We start from the raw sequence: 23023 nt of genomic DNA, 5'->3' as shown, positions 1-23023 counted from the left end.
CACTTATCAGTTTCCATTGCTTTAATTTACACATTCGAACCTTGTTATTAATGTTTCTTTGAAACCTAAATCAGTACCCAAATAACAATCGTAATTCAAAAGGAATTGTACCGTACACGTCTGCTTCGTGTAGCGACCGAACGAATTGAACATTGACGAATTATAAATTCAAGTCCTAAATACCTAGATCTTCCTCAAATTCGTCCATTGGACGCCTTGAGCTATCGATCGTTTCTCGATCAGTTTCCATTGTTTCAAATTACACATTCGAACTTCCTTACGAACCTCCTTTGGAGACCCAATTCAACACTCGGATAGCACTTACAATTCAGAAGGAAAACGTTTTACAGTGTTTCATTTAGCAACCAAGCGACTGAACGATCGACTTCTATAGAAACCCATGTCTCGATTCGCTTTCTTCTCTCTTCGGTACCTCTTTGCTTCTTGGATCATTAACCATCTTCGACCCATTTCGAATCAATATTTTCAAACATCGTTACAAATTCCTTCAGCGACACAATCTACCACTCAGTTAACGCTCATCGTTCGGAAGAGAAACGCTATAACGTGCGTGAATCAAGCGACTCGAACATTGACTACCTATAGATCTGACACAAGCATCAGCTCGTAAACTCTTCTCTCTTCGATTCATACATCTGCACCTCGCGATCGATCTCTCTCGAATCGTTTGTCAGTTTCGATTCCTTCTACGCAGAACGTACTCGAACCGTGTTGTTAACGTCCTTTCTGAACCAAACTCAACATCCAGCGTTCGTATTTCAGAAAGCTTACGCTGTACCATACCAAACTACCTCTACATTTAAACCTCACCTCTTCCCTTTCACTCGGTTCGTCCTTCTGGTCGTCGCGAGCGTTCAATCGGTTCCTCCATCGGTTAATCGTTCCTCGATCGTCCAACCGTGAGTACCTCAACCGGCTCCTATTCTCGCGTCTCACCGTGAACGTTTCTCGGCAACCAAATCCAACGAAATACTCGTTACAGCACCCAGCTGGCAGTCGTAATTGATAAGGAAAAAACTCTCCACGATGCTGGCTGCTCGCGTCGCGGTGTCGAGTGTCATAGAATATTTGTCCTCGGAAATTCCTCTTGGATGATTCGGAAGTACCCTTCGGGTAAACGACGAGACCCTGGCGCCGGAGTATCGGCAACGAATCCAAATATAATATTTCCTCGCTGGACCCACGCCAAAACGGGCCAATCGCTCGGTCCTCTGCCGCACGACGATCGGCCCAGGAAGGACGAGCCCTCGACGGATTGATCGACGGGCGGTCCGTTTGTTGGGCCGCCCTTAGAGACGGTCGCGACACGGGCGGTTATCGAGTAGAAAAAAGTCTGTCACAAAATATCGTTTGTCTCTATGGATAATAATTGGCGCGTACGGGGACAGTAATGCGATAGCGTGCTGGCTTACTAAAACACTACTCGTTGAACGACACTCTGGATCACTTCTCTTGTTCGTTCGAGGCTAGAACGCGTATGAACACGGACGCTGGTCGACGCCCGTTCGTCGAGCGTCAACGGGAGCGTCTACCTCTGGTTCACTCGGTGAACGTTCTCACGAAGCTGGTACTCCCCGGCTCGCGTTCAATGGTATTGGTTTTCTTGTTAGTCGGTGAGAGGATATCGGCTGTCCGCGGTAACGTCGGTAACGTTTAATAAGCTACTGTAGAATCTCTCGCCCTCTCCGCTTGTCCCTCGTCCCCGTTCTTGGGTCACTTAGCGCGGCTTCCAGGAGATGTTGTTCAGACCTTGAAAGTGCCGCTTCAGACTGCCGCCGTCGGCCCAGGGGGAGTCGAGATACTCGTCGTCATCGTCTTGCTCAAGTTTCTGAAACAAGCGTATCGATGTTGGTCAATCGAGCGTGGCAATTTTTGCGCGGTCTCTACGTCGCGGAGGAAAAAGAAACTCCCCGCACGGGGTGTGCTTGTTTATCGAGATCTTTCCAAGGGTTTCACCGCGACGGTATCGACCACCGGGCGAGACTACTGTTGCGATTAAAAATTGAAAAGACGAGGGCCACGGCTGCGGAACGATCGTGTAATTTCGGTTCTCGGATTGGGGGAATCGAAGGTAAAGGTTGGAGAAATAAAGCAAGGCGAACGATTGATGTTCCAATCCTGGGGCCCGAACTATGCGATCGCTCGTACGCGGACCTTCGTCTTCGTCTCGTGAAGTTTTAATTCACGAGGAGCAAGTTTCGCCAAGTTCGTTAACGATTTAATAAAACATCACCGATGAAAATATTCCTGTACAACCCTGGAATACGTTTCGAATACGTCTACTGGTCGTACGTTGGTTCTCAGTTTCTCGTGCACACGTTTCACCCTCTTTACGGACATCCTAGCCCGCGTGTCTTCTCACTCAACCCCCTATTGTACACGGACACGTGCAAGAATTCCCATGAAACGGTAAGGATTTAAGCGCTACAGTCCGATCATATTTTATTGGCCAAAGATGGCTATTCCTTGATCAGTGTTCGGTACGACGAAATATTGTATCGATTGAGAACTTTTAACTCGATCATTTTCTTTTTGTCTGGAAAAAAAAAGAAAATCCAGGTGCTCGGTCTGCTTTCGAAACGATTGCTTCGTTTGCGTAATAACGCTTAAAATCTAAATTACCCGTTCACACGACCGGAATTACACTTCAAAATTAAATTCTTCTCTGAAAGATCCCTAGAGGCTTTTAGCGTCCCTCTAGGATGCTCACTGCCGACGTCGATCAAGAGATAATCCAAGTTTGCCGATGGCCTTCAACGGTTAAGCAAATGAACGCTCTAATCTGACCTCAAAAACCATCGAATGAACTTCCTTCGGTTCGCGAAGTGGGATGTAAAATTCATTTTCGAGACGATACCGAACGATTAAATTTCCTTCGATGTATTTCGTGCGAAACCTAATTGCCCTTTATCCTTCAAACAGTACGTGGTTTAAGAATGCTAAATACACAATTTAATGTTTTCTCTACTAGAGAAGATACAGAAAATCATTGTTCAAAAATGTTTACACAGAATTCTCTTTAAAATTCGAAAAAATAATCCTCATTCTTAATTTTGCTCAAAGTTAAACCATGTCTTCTTCTTTAGTATTAAATTCAAAATTTAAAAATAAACTTTCATCAAAACCGTATCAACAGACATATCTACGTATGTCCTACGTATCTTTTTTAGTAACTTTTTTATTTTCCCGGTCGATCGGTACATTGACTCTACAGCTGTTTAAATGGTAATTTAAAACGTAATTACCGAGAGGGTGTATCGCTTATATTAAGAAGAGTGTATTTAAAAGGAGTTCTTTATGGAGACATAAACGCGTGAAACGTGTACGAATTTAATTTGATAAAGTCATCTCGGGGCAAGAAATAAGTTTCGCTCGACTTTGGTCATCAAACGTTGGAAGAAGAAATTAAGTTAAGCCACGTATCCACTTGCGAGGTAGCCCCGATATGTAAACCAAAAGAGTAACATCAAAGCACACCGTGGAACGAAATTTCGGCCACTACTTGTCCCGTATAACGTCCTTTCGTTCTTGACCGTGTTACACAAAGGGATTCCATTACAGAATTTTATCACAAGTGCGAACCGGGCTTTAAGTATCAGGCGCCTAGGCTCTGCTAGGCATCTGTTCCAATTTGTGTGCTCTTTCACCGTGACCTAGCTCTTCCATTACCTTCGTTAGGTTAACTTGTTCGTTCCGGGGTTTCTTTAAATGTTTATTTCTTCGCGATAGGATTCGGTATAGCGTTACTGGAAAAAGATAATAATTGATTCAAAACGGTATAGATTACGGTATTTTAAACCTCATTTTTCTTCGCTTCGAAAATTGGTAAATTCTGTATTTCTGTATTGAGAATTCACTGTACCCTTTATTGAACACAAAATTCTATCCCCAACGTTTTTTACTAAATTACCGAATGTTTTTAATGTACTCAGAAACGAGGTAGTTATGAAACAGCAATATTACATTCTTACATTCTTTCCTTGATCTTGAACTTCTATTTCATTTCGTTAGAGCATAAATAAATATTTTCTTACTTTAACCTTTAACCATGTTATAGAGAATAAAAGAACTATAAAAGAAACAAAGATATGATATGCATGTTTATAATATATTTTACTGTTTAATAAAAGAGAAATAAAATAATCACACGGTGACATATATATGACCTTATTCGGGGACCAAAGGTTAATTAACAGACAGGACGCTGTAATACTCTTCGACGAAAAAGTCATGGTTTAAGAATGCCAAATATACAATATAATGTTTTCCCTACTAGAGAAGATACAAAAAATCTTTGTTCAAAAATTTTTACAGAGAATTCTCTTTAAAATTCGAACAAATAACCCTCACCTTTAATTTTTCTCAAAATTAAACCATGTCTTGAAACGAGAATACAAAATTCAACAATAAACTTTCACTAAAATCGTATCAACAGACATATCTACATATGTCGTACGTATACATACATACACTCAAGAGAAATGTTTCTTCCTGAGTAATCGAAACTTAATTAAAGGGTTTCTCTGTAAGAGAAAACAATTGTCAACATTTTTTCTCGATCGCAATATCCTTTCCTGATGGTCGAAAAAATGAAAATATTTCTTTCGAACCTAACAAATCGGTAAGGGGCTCCCAAGTTCCAGTTCACGTTAGATAGAGATCCAAGCAATTCCGTTCTCCCAAAGGAAATTATAACCGCTACTTCTCGAAAACGAAATCAATAGAGCGAACGCTGACGTAGTAGAGATCGAAACGGTCGCGCGAGCACAAACCGATTAGCAATTTCGAACGAAGGAGCGACAACAGATCCCTTAATGTTTATCAGGCGCATGCTCTACTTGGTGCTCGAAACCAGTCCAACGCGAAACAGCGGCGGTATTATTGATCAAAGTGTACACGTTCGTTCGGTGTCGAAAATCTTCGAAATTGCAGACAACATCGATTATCGACTCGTTCGCCGACACACGATTTTCCGACACGACTCTGAACCAACAACGTTCCGGGTGTTGTATCGCGAACCGATACAACCCTGTCGACAGGGTGGACGCTAACGTGGCAAAATGTACACGGATAAGTTTTAAGTAGAAAAAGCCCGATGTAAAGTGGCGTATAAACGAGTTGCCAGAACCGAGGCCACTCTAACGCCCAACGAGGACAGTGTTATCGATCGCGTGACACTAACGAGCAATTTCGTGTATTAAAGTCCATATTTTATTGATTACGGATATCGGAAATTCGTGTGGCCAGCGATATAATGGCTGATGGACATCGCTCGCGGTAGTGTTTAATTTTTTAAGACGACTTTGCATCGAGGTACTCGATACTTTGTACCGTAAGACCGTTCGCGAAACGAAACTACTACGAAATGCTTCAACGAATCGAGATTTTTATCTCGATCGAGCATCTTCGGATCCGATCTTGAAAGGGTTTCAGTTATGAACGATTGAATAATATTGGATCGGTCGCAGTATACGAAACGTAGTGTTTTTTTTTCTTCGAAATGAACACATTTTTACTCGAGTGTTTTCAATATTAACGTATTGAATTTTCTCTGGGAGTTCGCGAGGAATTTTATCGAGTTTTTTATCGATATTCTACGAGTGTTTTAATTAAAGATTTCAATTTTTTTTAACGTTTATTTGTAAGATATCGTTTAAGATAGTTTGGGAAGTTTATCAGTGTTTTGCTCTCCGAAAACTAGGTTAATGTCGCGTACAACCGTAAAATCGTTGAGTTTAAATTTGTAGAAAAAAATTACGACGATAACACGTAATCAATTCTGTCCGCAGGGAAATCCAGGTAATATCGTACTACGGTTAATTCTGTTATAATTGGAATGAAGTTTATTCACTGCATACTACCGATGTATTTTCAAAAACAATCTTCCGGTAATTGATCAATGGAAGAATCAGTTTTTACTCTGATTTAATTGTGCCACGTAGAATATTTACACACCTGTTTCGCTGGTTAGTTGGTTTTCGTGGAACTGTGAACGTGTAAGCAAAAGATAAATAGAATTGTATTTTTTTTTTTTTGTACGAAGCATTGTTGTTTCAATACGAATAAACAATGAAGATTTAGATATGATATTTTAACGCTTGTTAATCTCAGTACATGTATCATATTTTAACATTTTTGTGTTAAGTTTAGTACACGTGCCATATTTTAACATTTTTCTGTTGAAATATTTACTGGAATTTGCGCGAAAGTTTCAGGAATTTCAGTGTCTTTCTTAACGCAGATATATTATCGCAAAATTTACCGGGTAATTTATTCAAATAATCGTGACACGAAGCAGAAAATTGTAAGGACCTAAATGATGATTTACTGGGTGTCCCTTGCGTTGCTCACATTTAACTAAGTTTACCTATACATACATATTTTAATTTGTCAAAAGAAAAAACAAAAAAGAATTCCATCGTACCACGATATTATCCAAGTTTTCCCTAGCTGTATTGCAACTCTTACTATCGGGTAATACCGTAGACGAACGATACCTTAATCCATTTATTATGAAAGTATCTGTCAGTGGAATTCTCATAGAGCTGGAGCAATTCAAGTAATTTGATGTTCGAATAATTGATAGGTATTCGAATATTTTATAGATATTTGAATATTTCACAGACATTGAATATTTTATAGAAATTCAAATATTTTATAGGTATTTGAATATTTCACAGACGTTTGAATACCTTATAGGTATTCAAATAATTTAACATTCACATATGTCACGAGTATTCGACAGCTACGAATAAACATCGTGTATTCCGATATTAAATAGCTACGAACAAACTTTGAATATTTCGGTATTCGAATATCGTCGTTCGACTATTATTATTTAAAAAACCGCGACAAACGTAAAGAAATTGCATAACTCGAGTATCTCAACGATATTCGAGCATTCGAACATTCGATAGGTATTCGAATTATATTCGTCGAATATTTGAGTCACCGTAGAAGGCTTAGAATACAGAAAAATTCAATGATTAGTCTCAGCCTTAATCCCGTACACTAGAATCTTGTACACTAACGATTCCTAAATGATTTTAACGGTATCTGAGAAGATGACCACAAATATTCAACGCGCTCGAGGAAAGAAAGCTGCAGGTCACATAGTCGGTCGGACCGGGAAGGGATAAGAGCTGGTTGAAAGTGGAAACGGGGTGAGTTGTTGGAGTTAGGCTCGAGACTGGGGCGGAGGTGGTTAGGTCAGAATCGATGCCTGCGTCCTTGCTTGGCCTTACTCACGCATCCCATATAAAGGTCGATTCACATCCAAACGGAATGATTTCCATCGTCGATCGGATATCACTTCTCGATTCCACCGAGAAGATCCGATCGAGTGGAACGCGAAGTCTCAGCATTCGCCGATTCGAAATCGCGAAACGAAGAATGTCGAGGTTCAAACGACAGAAACGAAGAATATCGAGGTTCAAACGACAGAAACGAAGAATATCGAGGTTCAAACGACAGAAACGAAGAATATCGAGGTTCAAACGACAGAAACGAAGAATATCGAGGTCTAAACGACAGAAACGAAGAATATCGAGGTTCAAACGACAGAAACGAAGAATATCGAGGTTCAAACGACAGAAACGAAGAATATCGAGGTTCAAACGACAGAAACGAAGAATATCGAGGTTCAAACGACAGAAACGAAGAATATCGAGGTTCAAACGACAGAAACGAAGAATATCGAGGTTCAAACGACAGAAACGAAGAATATCGAGGTTCAAACGACAGAAACGAAGAATATCGAGGTTCAAACGACAGAAACGAAGAATATCGAGGTTCAAACGACAGAAACGAAGAATATCGAGGTTTAAACGACAGAAACGAAGAATATCGAGGTTCAAACGACAGAAACGAAGAATATCGAGGTTCAACCGACAATGTTAAAAATCTCTGCCCACCAGGAACATTTTATACCTGTTGACCGGCCGTTTTCCGATTTTATCATCGAAAAAGTAGAACCGAAACGACGCACAGACCCATTTCTAATGATTTAACACTGCTATCGTAGTTCCATTTGAAATGGAACAGTGTACCGCAGCCAATGCATCACGCTGGTGCGCTATAGCGTGGATTCCAACTGTCTTAAACAAACATGCGGATGTGCATCTAGGAACTGACATGGGAGCAACGCTTGGTGTCACCATTAGAGAACTCTGCTGCATTGTACACCAGCGAGGACAAACGTATTCGTGTAATTTCAGACGACCCGCGTGTTGTCGCAGCAAGTTTTAAAGATACGATACTGGGAATCACTTGACAGGAAGAAAAAGATACCGCGAGAAGGGTTGCGACCCTTCCAATGGATCGTGAAATTGAAAATTCCCTCTATAATTAGCCGAGGGCCAATCTGTCATATATACTTGTAAGCGATAATAATACGGTGGTTTGTAATTTTATAACATTTATTATCCAAGGGAGATCACAGTGATTTTCATTAATTCAATCTAGCGCGAATCTCTGTCGATCAAAGTAAGTCTGTACTAAATAAAATATATGGATGTGTAATGCAGAGGGTTGGAAATTTTCTAATACGTTCTGTCAAAATGAACGAACAAGATGTAATAAACACGTGTATGTAAACTAGCAATGGTGGTAATACCAATTGGTATCGATAGTATTGATTTCGGACGATGATATAATCATTTTGCACAGGGCGATCCATGTAAAGTGTCGCAAACTATTTTCTCAGAAACTGATAAAATCTTGACTTAATTTTCTTTTTTCTTTTTAATTAAATGGTTCAGAGTTGATCTTTTAGTATATAAAATTTTGATCAGTTTCCGAGAAAACAGTTCGTAACACTTTGTACGAGTCATCGTGTATGAGATCCATCGTAACAGAAAACCATTTGTTCTTGAAATACAGCCACTTTAAATAATGATATATCAGACTTCAAAATTGATACAGAAAGCAGAATGGATATTAGAGAATTTTGTCGACAACTTTATCCAATCTTCTCTCTCATTACATAAGTACATATACGTTCCTATGTTTATTCGAACAGTTTTGTTACTTTTGAGCTGTATAATACATTTAGAAGTTTCACGACAGGCTTCGTTACCGATATTTCATATACTATATTTGTTTTCTTAATACTTGCGATACCATTCACTTTCATGATTTTTTCTCGATAAAATAATCTCGTATATGATCCGCGAGCAGGGTTTTCGACGATTAATTCAAGCATCGTAGATACGGCCAATTGCGTGCCGCGTTTCGAATTCTGATGCACTGATTCTAAGAGAAATTGATTACATCGTGCCAGATAGATTAATCGTTCCGGGACACCTGGGAGCCGATGAGAATTCCCGACCAAAGCAATTCGAAATTTTAACGAGTCGGTCGTTGCCCATTGGCTTCCCTGTGTGATTTATACGAAGAGAGTCAGGCAACGTTGCATGTCCGCCAAAATCGTTAGTGCATCACGAATATTGCTCCATTAAACGGTATGCAAATATTGACGTAATTCTGACGTGAATTCGGACAAAGGATAGCCTTAAGCTCGAAATTTGACAGATTATACGCAAGACGAGATATCCATGAGTCGAGATACGAGGAAACATCTTGTAATTTAAATAATTGAAAAATACACGAGGAAAATACTTGGTATAGTTCGAGAAATGTATTTAAAGTATCTCGTCGAATTTTAAAGTCACGAATTGTTTTAAATTCAAGAATCGTATTAAATTTAAAATTCCAGAAGTTATGAGAATACGCGAAGAGTAATTCATAAATTGCGACACGAGAAACCGTATCCTTCATTTTAAATACTTAATTTGGAAGTACGCGAAGTGTGCACTTTGTACAGTCGAGATTAAAAAAATTGGCGGAGATACAAGAATTGTTAGGATTTCATTAAACTCGAAATTATGAAAGTTAGCAGAATCTACGTAGAATAATTCGTAAGACGGAAAGATGAGAAACTATCTTGTATTTTAAGTACTTTAAAAATACATCGAGAATATACTTCGTACTGTTCGGAGAATATTTCAGATACACCTACCGAATTTAAAAGTGCTAAACGCACAAAAATTGTTGGGATTGCGTTAAATTCGAAATTTTAAAAACGATCGGAATACACACGGAACGATTCGTTCTTCGTCGCGACACGAAGAACCACTCTGCATTTAAATAATTTGAAAGTATTCCGATGTACCGTTCGAAAGGTTCGCCCCGGGAACATAAAATACTCGAGGATCGTTTGGTTGAATGAAAATTGACGTGTGATGATCAAGTGTAATCAACCGATAACAAAAATGAGGGCCGCGAGTGCGCAAACGAGTGTACGAGTTAATTATTCGTTGACAGAAGTCATAAGGATTGTGAGAACGGAGAAGGAGAGATATGTCAGACGGTTAGAATTTTATTATTCACACTGTTTGCACGACGAGTCGTTTAACTGTGAAACCCCCTCAAGGAAGTGCCCCTTTGAAAGCTTCAGTAGCAGTTTTTGGCAAGCCGACAGCGCTATTATCTTTTCCAGCTTTGTTCGATGGGGGCTCCACTCCTTTCGTCGCGATTCCACTTTCTCAATAAAATGGAACGGCCGACAATAAAGCCGAAAGAAAGATTCTCTCTACAGTGTGTCGCGCGTAGAAGCGCAACCTCGACAATAAACCCCGACACAATATAGTTTATTAAAATATTCGCTCCACGTGTACACGAACGTCGATATAATGACTAGCAGCTTTGCTCGAACGAACTGCAACATTTACGAAGCGTCCCCGAAGCGATTGCGAAAAATTCGAACGAACCGAAGTGACAATCGAATCGCATGCTTGTTAAATTAAATATCGATTGTTCATTTCGGTCACGGATCTTGTTCGATCCACCGTGAATCTTACATCAATGGAACGAAATTTGCGAATTATTCCCCGATACTTCGAGATTTTTGCTCTCGTTTATCGATATCGAGTTAAGTAAACCAATTGGGTACTGAAGTGAAGAGTTACGAACGATAACAATTTACGATTTATTAATTAGGCATTTTATGATTCGTTAAATCTCTGTCAACCAATATTGTAAATAACAGACGCAGACAAATTATTTAATGCAAATTTCAAAAGAAGGATAAATTGAAGATTCAAAATGCGTTTCACTATTCTGTATTTACTCGTTAAATATTTTACGTTGATAGAGGTCTATCATTTTTAAAAGTTCTTATTTTTCCACGAATTACTGACTGTTTAAGAAATGTCCAATTACATTAAATTCTTCTTCAGTTTGTTAAAAAAAAGAAACGTTAATATCGATGCTGCGAACTGTAATTTTACGATTGCGATATTTTATATATGATATTTTCGTTTGCTTTTCCCGTTTTAATATTTCCTCGTTTGTTCATTCATACATTCTCCGAATACGTGACACGGTGGCACGGGGTCGGCTCCATACTACGTCATGAAAGTACAAGATGTTACAAAATGGGCGATGCAATTCAAAAGGAACCTATTCCAATGGAAAAAATAGAGTAAAAATGTAGGTTACAATTATTTCTTGGTACGAGTCACTGAGCTTAAGCAGATTCATTCTCCGAGCAAGTCTTGTATGCACCTACTCGACCGAAACTCGGTTCAACGAGATCCATTTTGAATAGTCAGTATATTTTTACGCACTCTGCAGAATAATTTATAATGGAAAATGTTAAAGACCTTTTCATAACCGAGGTAAAGAATTCTTCGACTGTTTAAAAAAGCTAGAAATTCAAATTGGGTCAGCAAGAGCGCTCGATAAATTAACAAAGCGAAGTTAAACCATTAATTTGTATTTGATAGAACGATACCGTAGGTTTGCGCAGTTTGTAGTTAAACGCGTGGAGATTTCCTATGGTATAAAGTTTTCAAGAATCAAGGCGTGCTTTCAAAATCGATTCTTTAGAAAACGAAAATTCGTACAAGAAAATTTTATTACCCATTTTCTATGAATTTTTTCGAGATGGATCCTCTTTCGTCGAGTTCAAGCACGTATTTTGGAACATCCTATAGAAACTCGCTGGTTTCAACGCAGACTGCCAGTCGCCGTTTCACTCTTCCTCTATTTAAGCGTGTTTCTGTATGCAGACGGCAAGCTTCCTGTTAAGACTGTTGTTAATAACATTCCCGAGACAACCTCCAAGTTTTCGTACACTGTGTTCATCGTGATAAATTTTATTTCATTTCATTGTGAGTGAAAAGATACTCTGATTTGCATGCCGCGTGGTATTTACACGAGTTAAAATTATAAAATGAATTTCATTCTGCGAGAAAGTCTTGCGATATATTTGATCACGCATACCCGGAGAAATGATTAAATCATTTCCATTATAAATAATAATATAAGTATGTATTGCCTGTCGTTATTAAATACAAATATTACAATAAATATTATCCGAGGAAGAATATTTATTTTATACAAACATATCAATCCATAATTTGGTCCCTTTTTGATGTATAAAATTTGATTATTAATATCTCTTGAAATATATACGTAGTACAAGAAGAACGTATCGTAAATTGCTTAATACATTTCTAGGTATTAACAATGAATTTCTGTATACCAAAAGAATCCAAATTGATGTTTGAGAGTTTTATATAAAATGAAATATACCTGTTCAAAGTATATTTAGTATATTATTCGTCTTATGTTATACTCTTACGTATGGAATTAGGTTCTGTCGTTGTCCATATATTTAACAACATATAGGAAGGTCAGCATAAATTTATTTTCTGCAGGGTAAAGCTGCACCATCGATCCTGAGTTTCGTTTAATTCGAATAACATCGTTTCTCGATTAATTCAGAACGAATAAGTTCCGCAGTATTTTCATTACGAGTTTTCTACAAGTTCTCGATAGTTGACCGGCAAAAACTACATAAATCGTAATTTCCGTTCTTCGCGGGGCTTTTCGTATAATTCTATCCCGGAGTCAAAGGAGTTTTCCATTTATCCAGCTGAGGAAAAACTTCGGCGACCCGTAGTCTGGCAAATAAAGTTTCCTATCTCTGTCTACTGAAACTTCTGGTATTTACGCGATCAGTGTAATCTCATACTTCCATAATTTCTCGACCAACGCCGAAAATCGAACGGGCATTTTATGCTCCTCGCAAAAATACAATCGACACGAAAGAAATTCTCGTAGGTACTCGGTATACAGTTTCCAAACGACAAACAGTTGGTTCCATTTCCAAAACAGATTTACGAGCCACGTTACAAATAGGAGTTTATCCTCTTAATAAGAAAATGGAGATTGCTGTTTTGTCAATAGTCAATATTCTTGAATCGATGTTTTTATTATTATAATTCAATATAATGCGAAATATAATCTCTTTAATACAATTAAATAATTATATTATATTCATAAATTATTACGTAATATTATATTCTGTTATTCACTGTATTCTCTTTCCATGTTTGCTCTCTTTCAAAGATAGTCTTTTCCCAATTGTTGGTACATTTCTAGTTTACAATTATTTTTAGATACTCTTGTACTTCTCATTGAAGATATTCAAAAGAATATCGAAAATATTCTAAAATGGAAAAATTTAGAATAGATCGCTCTAATATTACTTTGATCAAATAACGTTAGAAAATGTAAGTCTATTCTCTCAGTAAAGTAATATTTACCGAATTTTCACGTGATACTGTCATCGCGATTAATATCAACGAATTTTTATCCTCTGAATTTCCATTGGTTACGTTTCGTAATGTTCCAACAGCCGCGAGCTGAAAATGCCAGTACCTCGAAAAGTTCTGAAGTAAAAGAAGTAACGATAGGTAAATACAAATTTATCGTAACGCGAAAAGTCATGGCGGGAAAGAATTTCGACGGAGGGATGCCGATCTTTGTCGTAACTCGACCCTGGTATCCACTTAATCGTCGTTCGCGGGGGGTATTTGGAATTCTTGAAGTTCTCGCTTAACGTTTGAAAACGCGAACTTCTGTCGTTCCCTTCGGTAATAAAAGCGGCGCAGTTAGAAGCGAAATGTTCGGTAAATGTTTCCCCACGCATCGTTTCGAAACATCGACTCCGTGATGAAAACCGACAGGGGATAATGTGCACGAAGTAGTTCCGCACTTGTCGCGCGAATGGAAACTTGCCGCGCGATAGGTTGGATATGGGTCGAATTGATCAGCGATAGACTGCGAGTCGCCCGTTCGCATCCATTCCCATTCCGTCCCGTTGTGATCGCGTATTGAATTTCCCGTAACGTTGTGACGTTATGACGTTACGACCGTCATTTCGATGTCGGGGCAACGCTTTCTATCCCCGTGAAACGACGAACGCTGAAACCACTCGCGTACCGTGTAGTATCGACACGAACTGCGGCCAGAAATAATCGGAACGAAAGGGTCGATAAACCCGCGCAGTTGTTTTGCCAGGACGGAAAAATGTCTGATTTAGTGCTTATACTTCAGAAAATGCTTTTAGTGCCGCGATATGCGTCGTAATAACCAGAATCGGGGATTCGTTTTCTTATTTACGCAGCACCGCGAGCATATCGTAAACATTCAATGCGAGTTTCTCATGTTCGATCGAATACGGTCTTTATTGAATATGAATTTAGCGAAACGATTAAGGTCGAGTTCTTTCGGCCCGCTGCTTACTCGAGATCGGGTAATCGAAACGTAAAAATTTCCTCGATTACATCGAGTAACGAGTACGTTAGGTTAATTGTTTATTGAGTATGAGCTTACGATTAAGGAAATTAAAGTAACATTTCTGATTGTTAGAGCGCGTGTATGTAATAGTAGCTTTAAGGGAAAATATTTGGAATTTCTACAGTTGATGATATTTTATTGTTATTTGTATTTCTTCAGTTTAGACAGAGTGAGTGTAAGTAGACGTACTTGATCGTACTGTACCATATTTTTGTACAAAGTTGCAAGCTAGTGACTCGTGTATTATAAAACGAATACTTTGTAAGACGAACTATCGAGAACATTTGTACTTTGATGATTAAAAATTGAATTTGAAAATATTACGTAAATTCTCTATTCGTCAACCTATGTCTTCTTTTCATAATATATTCATAATGCCATGAGATTCCAATGAGTGTCTACTATCGATCTGTTATTACAGTAGATAACAGCAGTGCCGAAGAAATAAAAACTTATAGCGAATATTGAGTGAATGTTACGCAATCCTTTCGTGGGTGAGTTTCGAGCGTTGAAGATACAAGTTCTCCTGTTCATTTTTCTACAATTTCTCTAATTGTTTCTACAACTTCTAAGGTATTTGTCTTACTAAAAACACGCCCTTTCGCGAAACAACCGAACGAATCGCAGGCAGCAACGCGCAAAATTGCGGAGGGAATTTTCCAATTAACCGTGCAAAACAATTTCGCGGAAACACATTAAATAATGAGCGAACGCCACTAGAGCGGAGCGTTGTAAAGTTTTCGAACTAACGTAATTACCGTGCCTTTGAATCGCTGAAAGCAACTGCATTTGAACGCGTCTCGTGCAGTCCGGCTGCGTCACATTTACATCATCTGTATATTTTATCGTTCGATCTTCTCGACTGTTCTTTGCGCCATTTTGCCAATACACTGTCTATATCGCGCGTTGCAAATAGATAATTGACTTTAAGTAAACTATTTACATACAGTCAAATCGAAAGTTGACTTTACGTAAACTATTTACTTACTGTTAAATCGAAAGTTGACTTTAAGTAAACTATTTACTTATTATTGAATCGAAAGATGACTTTAAGTAAACTATTTACTTATTGTTAAATCGAAAGTTGACTTCAAGCGAAGTTCAACTTCCTTCTGACATCGTGACCAAAGTACAGAATCGCGTGATCTCCATTAAAAACCCTATAACACCCAGCTGGGCTGTAATTCATAATTAAACCGAGAGGATTGCGACGCTTCGTGTAAAAACGAACAAAAAATGTAGAGTGGAATATTTTCGTACGGGTTACCAGTTTTGAGAAAATCGAATTTGAAACTTCGCTGGGCGTGCCAACGTGCCTACGCTATCAAGTAGAATCAGCGAGCACTGGTCAGACACGCCAGACGAGCATTCTACTTCGCGCGTAACCCAGATTTATCGAAAGTCGATTTCCTCGAAAACAAAGCCCCGTAGGAAAAAACAGTATTTCACACTTTCCATCAATTTTTGCGTACAGAATCACCTCCAATTCGGTCCCACCGCGAATTCACCCTCCTTTCTCCTATACATTCAAAAAACTACCCGTTTCTCGATCGTTACCTCGAAACTCATCTCGCAACCTGATCCTAAGCACGTCCGATTGTATTTCGAGATTGTTGTAAAACTATTTCCAACACGAGTGAACCACTCGGTCGATCACACTGACCCTCTATCCACGCCGAAAATGCCCTGACGCGCTTAGGGGAATTACCCGCGTTAATTCAGCGACTATCGTCGCTCGTGATCGAAAGATTTCCATAGAAAGGGTTAAATCGTGTCCAAGGTGAACCGGACAGGATTCCCGTCCGGAAATCTCGAAGCCATAGATCCGATTCGATAGGACCGTAGGGCTAATCGAGTCCTGAGCGCAGGCCGCAGTGTTTGCGCAGTCGGGTCATCGGATATCTTCGGTTTGTCGCGGGCCACCGGTGAAATTGACCGCGTAATCATCCGATATCGACGCTTTGTCGAGCGTATTGTAGGCCGTGCCCCACGATATTTATATACAATCTGCGACACACGCCGGTCCGTTCATCGAGCGCATTTTATGCCCGTTCCCGCGCACAAAGGCCGCTCGATAGGCGTTTCCATGCCGCGGACTCGTTCTTCCCATTCGATGCCTCGGATGCACTCGAATCGGGTTTTGTTGCCGTGAAAGAATCCCGCCCGCGGTTTTACAGCGATTGGATCGATATACCCGCGAAGATACATTGCAAATGGATTTCTCTTTTTATACAGTGCGCGCGAAAATGCACCGCCAGAGGGAAATGGAAAGACACGTAGGAAGATGACGTAGTTCGATACGAGCACGTATTTAAATATGTTTATTTATATCTTGAACGTTTTGACCTCGTGTTTAGGGTCTCTTCGATAATGGCCCTTTCTATTTAATGGGAGGAACGTAATATCGTTTGACAAAGGAAAAAAGGGAGAAAAGAAAATATGTATAGTACGCGTGTGAGAAGATTGCGTTTGGAGTATAACGGGTGTTATTCTTTCGGGGGATCGATAGGCTCGCGAGGATACATTGCAAATGGATTTTTCTTTTTATGCAGCGGCATGAAAGTGCATTGACAGAGAGAAGGGGAAAGACACGTAGGAAGACTGACATAGTCTGATACGAGCATGTATTTAAATATGTTTATTTATATTTTGAACGTTTTGACCTCGTGTTTAGGATCTCTTCGATAATGGCCCTTTCTATTTAATGGGAGGAACGTAATATCGTTTGACAACGGAAAAAAGGTAGAAAAGAAAATATGTATAGTACGTGTGAGAGAAGATTACGTATGGAGTATAAGGGGTCTCATTCGTTCAGGGACTCGAGAAGAAGGCTTCTAAACAAATTGTTTCCGTCATAATTCTAGATGCAACCTTCTCACGTGTGTATTGTAATGTCATGGACGAGAAGAGAGAAAAAAAATATTTTGTCGAAAATGAACGGATGAAAAAAGAAAAATTAGAACGTTACATTGGGCATTGGTCATATTTAAGTGAAAGTTGTTTACTATGTCCGAATTCGAAGAATTGGAAAAGATTATTTATTCGATATAAGAGTTGCAAGAACGTCCTGGAAAATCGGAATGAGCAAGTGAATTTTAATATTTTGTTTTCTGTATTTTCAACCGACGATTGACAGAATATTAAAAGAATGGGGTTTAAATAATACACTGTTAAAATTATTTAAGATTACTAGTGAAACGTTACGTGGATCGTCGTCTGTCTCATATTTTCGTATTGCGAATTTGTTGGAATCGTTTTCAAAAAGATGAAAGCTACACTCGTTTCACACCGAAAGCCAATACACTACGCAATAACCCGCCCATGTTTTTTAATTTTCCGTAGAGAAATGTATTCACTACGCACGAGCTTTGAAATTTTTGTTCACGACCCGGGCAAGGAAGAACAGATCGCCCGAGGACACACTTAGGCTTCTTCTTCAAGCCCTACGCAAAAGACTCTTAGAGGCTGTTTAACTTCAGTTCCTGACCATTTTTCAATCTTCCAAGAAGGTTGAATGAAAACCAATGTCACGACGGTCGTGAGATCGTAGTTGAAGAATACTTTTAATAAATAAAAACGGAAGATAATTGTTGAAACGATGTCTTTTGTTATCCGCGCCATCGTTTCTCACCCAAGTACCATTTCCCGACAACTTTCGTCAAAGATGAAACAAGTTTCTTGAAACTGTCGCGAAAGAACTCCAACCTTTGTCTCTTCGAGAAGACACGGATAGTCCTCGTTTACTTCCTCGTTATAGTCAAACGTGTATCTACGAAAGTATTCCTTTATATCCGAGGAAAGGTAGAAGCCGTGTAACGTCGAGTAAAGTCACACGAGATGTAATTCCGTGACTCCTTTCTCGATGGTACGCGAGCTACGAGTTGAAGTTCTCACGTTGGGACAAAATTCCTTTCCAGAGATTCTGAGCTCTCGTTAATTATTGCTTCACAATGAAGATGTAGAAAAGAAGAGTCGAGCTCTCGTTGAAGAGATAACGCATACAGTTCTTACTTGACGTCTTCACGATATGCGTCGGAGTAAGTATCTACAAACTGACACCACTACAAGAGATACTACTATGTACAGACAGGTATGAACTTGATTTCAATGCCTCGTTCATCTACATTATTTTTAAACGGACGCAAACGACAAAGAGAATTTAAACGATAAACAATTTTCTCGACTCGTTTCTAACGAAGTGTCTCCGTTCGAACGAAAAGTTGAAGCGTGGATGTTACATTACATTCGAGTCTCGTATTGAAGTTCTCCTAGATACTCGAACGTCTTGAAAAGTTTACGACGAGCTTTCGATCGTTGGTTTCGAACTTTGTTCTCGCTAATCCGGAACGGGTCTATCGTTGTAAAAATTAGCCGGCCGCGATGGTGTCCCGTGGCTGAATCGATTACCACGTAGGAATTAACGATTCTTTTAAATTCGTGTCACTCGGTTGGGCAGATTAATCGGAAGCCCCGCGGCGAAACAACGCGGTTTCCTAGATGCCAAGGTGAAACACTCAAAGCCACCCAAGTGTCCCATTAACCACGCTTATTTTCGCTCGACTGAGCTCCAGATTGCCATCAGCCCCCGTGCTAACGTTGTTACTTATAACGAGGGGAGCACCCGGTTTTCGATATCCAATATGCAAAATGCAGTTCGCACCTATAATGCGCACTAGAATAAATTCCCCGCTGCAATATAAATTGGTTTTCAGTATCCGATATGGGAAATGGCGGCGCGTACCGTGAGTCAAGTGTAATAAATTTCTCGAACGTTTCCGTTACACGTGCACCGATCTGGACCGTGAATCGGAAAATGGAAAATATTTCTCCGTATATTCTGAGAATCTTTCTGGTGGTTGCACGCGACTGTCAAAATTTAATCGCGAAAATTGAAACTCTCTCGTTAATTTCGCCCATTGAGATCACCGATCGAAAGACTCGAGAAACAAAGGAACGAATAAGTTCGTCCTCCCGACGACGTAAATGTTTAATAATTTGAGACAGGCACGAGTAAAATACGAAGGAAGAGCACACTTTACTACTCGAATATACATGGTTCGATAAATTCAAGGTTCGCAAACACGAACAACTTTAACAACTCGCCGGTGACTTGATTGAAGGATGTTTACATTGGAGAATTTATTATTGACGCTAGAGTCGAATCTGAATTGATGATACTCTATCGACGATTGACGAAAGTTGTAGAAAAATGATAAACTCGTATTTAACGCGATTTTATATAATGTGTTTTCAATGTTACCAGGTACGGGATCCTGTGAATTTCTTAAATTTAGAAAACAGTGTTTATCGGAACGATTTTTACCACTCTTCATTTCGTGCAATTCAGCTTCTACCCAAACGTACGTTTTGCTAAATTTATTAACAGACTCCGGACAGAAGTCACGATTGCTCAATGTATACACAGATTTCAATTTCTGTTTGTCTTTGGATATTCTGGTTTTACTCTGTTTACGCAAAGTTTCCTCTAAAGGAAGGTTTCCTCCAAATGAAATTCATATTTAACACCGGCAACTATACGTACTAAAGATAATACACAATATAAATTCATACTTCGTGGCAAAATGTATCCTTGCAATTTCGCGCGAACACTCGATAAATGTCCAATAACATTTCCCTACAACTGACATTTTTAATTTACTTACTAGTCACTCGAGACACTCATAGTAACTATTTAGAAAAACGACAATATATAATTCTCTGTGTCTCTCCGAATTTTCTACTTACTCGAGACACTCATAGTAGCTATTTAGAAAAACGACAATATATAATTCTCTGTGTCTCTCCGAATTTTCATAAAACTCTTCCAGCTAGTTTTCTTTCAGTATTGTTCACTATCATATAAGAAACAAAGCTCATTCGATGGTCGTTTAATTTCTAAAAACTTTCTAATCAAGAATCGTTCAACGATCACGAGTGCCACGATAAATGTACGCCTCTACGTTCGTTCCTCGATCACCGATTACTCGCGACACGTGCTTTGAGAACCGCTGGATCGAGGTATCCTAGGACGCATGCGTACGACATCGTATACACAGTTCTACGGTAGCTTGTTCTCCATAAAAGTCGAAGAAACGAAAAGGAAGTGTGAAAAACCTACAGAGTTGACGCTTACCCCTGAATGGAGTACGAGTTGGGTATCCCGTCCAGGCTTTCTCTGCTGATGTCGTCGGCCATGGCGACTTTCAGCTGATGCCCGAAGCTTGCTAGGTCTTCCCTGAAAGCCTCGCTACCGGGCGTAAGGGCGCCGCTCGTCAGTGGTAGGGGTGTCGCGTTACTTCCTTCTCCCTCCCCGCCGTCCTCGCCCTCCTCGCCGCCCACGAGGACCACTTCCTCTTCGTTGTAGATCTTGAAGTAGGCGATGGTGAGGTATATCACCGAGATTATGAAAGACGGTATCGGAATCGCCATCGCGTACACCAGATTCATGTACACCTGGGGGAAGGAACACGTCGCACGGATCGTCACGGGCACTGATCGCCGATCAACGTATTTACGGGACACACCGGTGCGATGACGTGACTTACGTCACGTGTGAGCGATGCATGGTTTGGGGTACATCGAGGAGAACATTTTTACCGATGGAAATGTACAACGAATCTACAGATGGAATTAATTGTATCTAAATCGTGGAACTCGAGCTCGAGATCGTGCACCAGGATCGCTTCGGTACGATTTTTGATACAATTTGAATCGTACCTTTTCTTTTTTTTTTTATGTTTTGACGAAGGAATTTATTCAGGTTGAATTCTTTCGATGGCGGTAGAAATGAGACTTTCGAGATATAGACGACAGCAACAGCAATAGATGTTGAGCAGAAAATATACAGGATGGGATACACGAAGTGTTACAAGTTGCTTTCTTGGGAACTATTAAGGATAACGATGTTCCGTACGGTGTATCGATTTTTATGAAAATGTCTTTCATGCTCCGTTAAAAATTCTCCTGGCGAGGGAGGAGAATATCCATTCTACGTCGTATTACCTCGACTATTAAGTTACAACAGTTCCTCCAATCTTGAGGTTAGATGTTATAGCAGCGTTCTGACTACATTTTATCGTTATATATACTCGCGTATGTTTTAACACGTGCTCGATAAAAACGTTTGGTAATAACTGCGTATACTTAATTATTTCCATGGCTTTATAATTTACTTATTACGTTACTTGCTTCGTATTATACGATTCAGCGTATTACCGTCGTACCAAAACTGAACAATTGTTTTACACAAACGTCAAGTGCTCTTGAAAAACTCCCATAAAGACGAATAAAATTTCTACATAAAAAACAAATACATACATATCGTCGTCACTCTTAACAGTTCCCCGTAAACAGAATTCACAACATTTCACGTCCACCGTACCGTGTATATTACGGAATACCTTCTGCCCAATATTATTTCATTATTTCACTTTTCACTTGATCGCATTAAGCGCAGTAAATTTTCTCAAGGACGAGATCAAGCTGGAAGTTTAATTTAAACTTCAATTGAAACTTTCCCTCGTATAATGAGGACTTTGGAACTTGAAAGGTAGAATTACAGGAGATGATATTCTCTACGAAACTGAACGAAATCTATACAGAAAGGGAGTAACTTCCTCTCGAATCTCGATTTCACTTACACCTTCGAATCTCCCGAAATATTTTCGTTTCTCGACAAAATCTAACGATTTACGTGATTCGTTACCTGGAGTCACTCGTCGAAAGAAAGAAAACCTCGCGACTGACTTTCCCCCTAAAGAAAAAATAAAAAAAAAAAATAAAAAATAAAAATACACGTATCACTGTTCAAGACCTATATTTCGAACGTCGTGATGCAATATCGAGTTGCGTCTCGTTAATTTCGGAAATTCTTACACACGTGGAGTACCGAGCGGCAAGCATTTCCGGCGAGGTTTGCGATGTTATCGTCGTTTTGCAACGGCTCGTCGGGCAACGGGCTCGGGATTCAATTCCGGTAAGGGGAAGCGCGGGTAGTGAGAAATTTTCTTTTCTTCCGTAGAGAGGCACCGAGTTTCATCGGGCACGATGGTTTCCGTCTTTGTCATCGGGGCGCCATACAACCCACTTGAAATGCATTGTTCGTCATCGTGCAGGCGGCCACGTTTCCGTAAGCGTAACGGAATTCCAGTGTGGCTTGCGCCCACGCCGCCGGAAAATCGTTTTCCACGCCCAGACGCTACCGGATCGCTGTTTCCATTTACGCCGCGTTTCTTTTCGCCTCGTTCTTTTCAATATACATCGCCGCCATGGCGTACAATTCGCGCGATTAATTTCATCGCGCCGTTACGATCCGTTTCGAGCGTCTGGACCAACGTTCGCGACGGAATGAACG

The 23023-nt window shown here is 39.7% G+C and overlaps 1 protein-coding gene across 2 annotated transcripts in view; it reads right to left on the bottom strand.

Moving 5' to 3' along the window:
- Positions 1 to 642: 642 nt before the first annotated feature.
- LOC143152101 (cilia- and flagella-associated protein 298) overlaps positions 643 to 23023 on the bottom strand; it is a 133115-nt gene continuing 110734 nt past the window's right edge. The window contains exons 5-6 of one of the 2 annotated variants that reach the window (XM_076321817.1): positions 20804 to 21123; positions 643 to 1849 (exon numbers count right to left, since the gene is read on the bottom strand). In XM_076321817.1, the coding sequence (XP_076177932.1) occupies positions 1786 to 1849; positions 20804 to 21123 (384 nt within the window). In that variant the 3' untranslated portion in view covers positions 643 to 1785. The remainder of the gene's footprint in view (positions 1850 to 20803; positions 21124 to 23023) is intronic. The other variant, XM_076321818.1, reaches the window with a different exon arrangement.

This window comes from Ptiloglossa arizonensis, chromosome 10 (genome assembly GCF_051014685.1).
Source record: "Ptiloglossa arizonensis isolate GNS036 chromosome 10, iyPtiAriz1_principal, whole genome shotgun sequence".
NCBI classification, from domain to species: domain Eukaryota; kingdom Metazoa; phylum Arthropoda; class Insecta; order Hymenoptera; family Colletidae; genus Ptiloglossa; species Ptiloglossa arizonensis.
The sequence above is the reverse complement of the archived record's forward strand: the minus strand, read 5'-3'. Positions and strand labels throughout refer to the sequence as shown.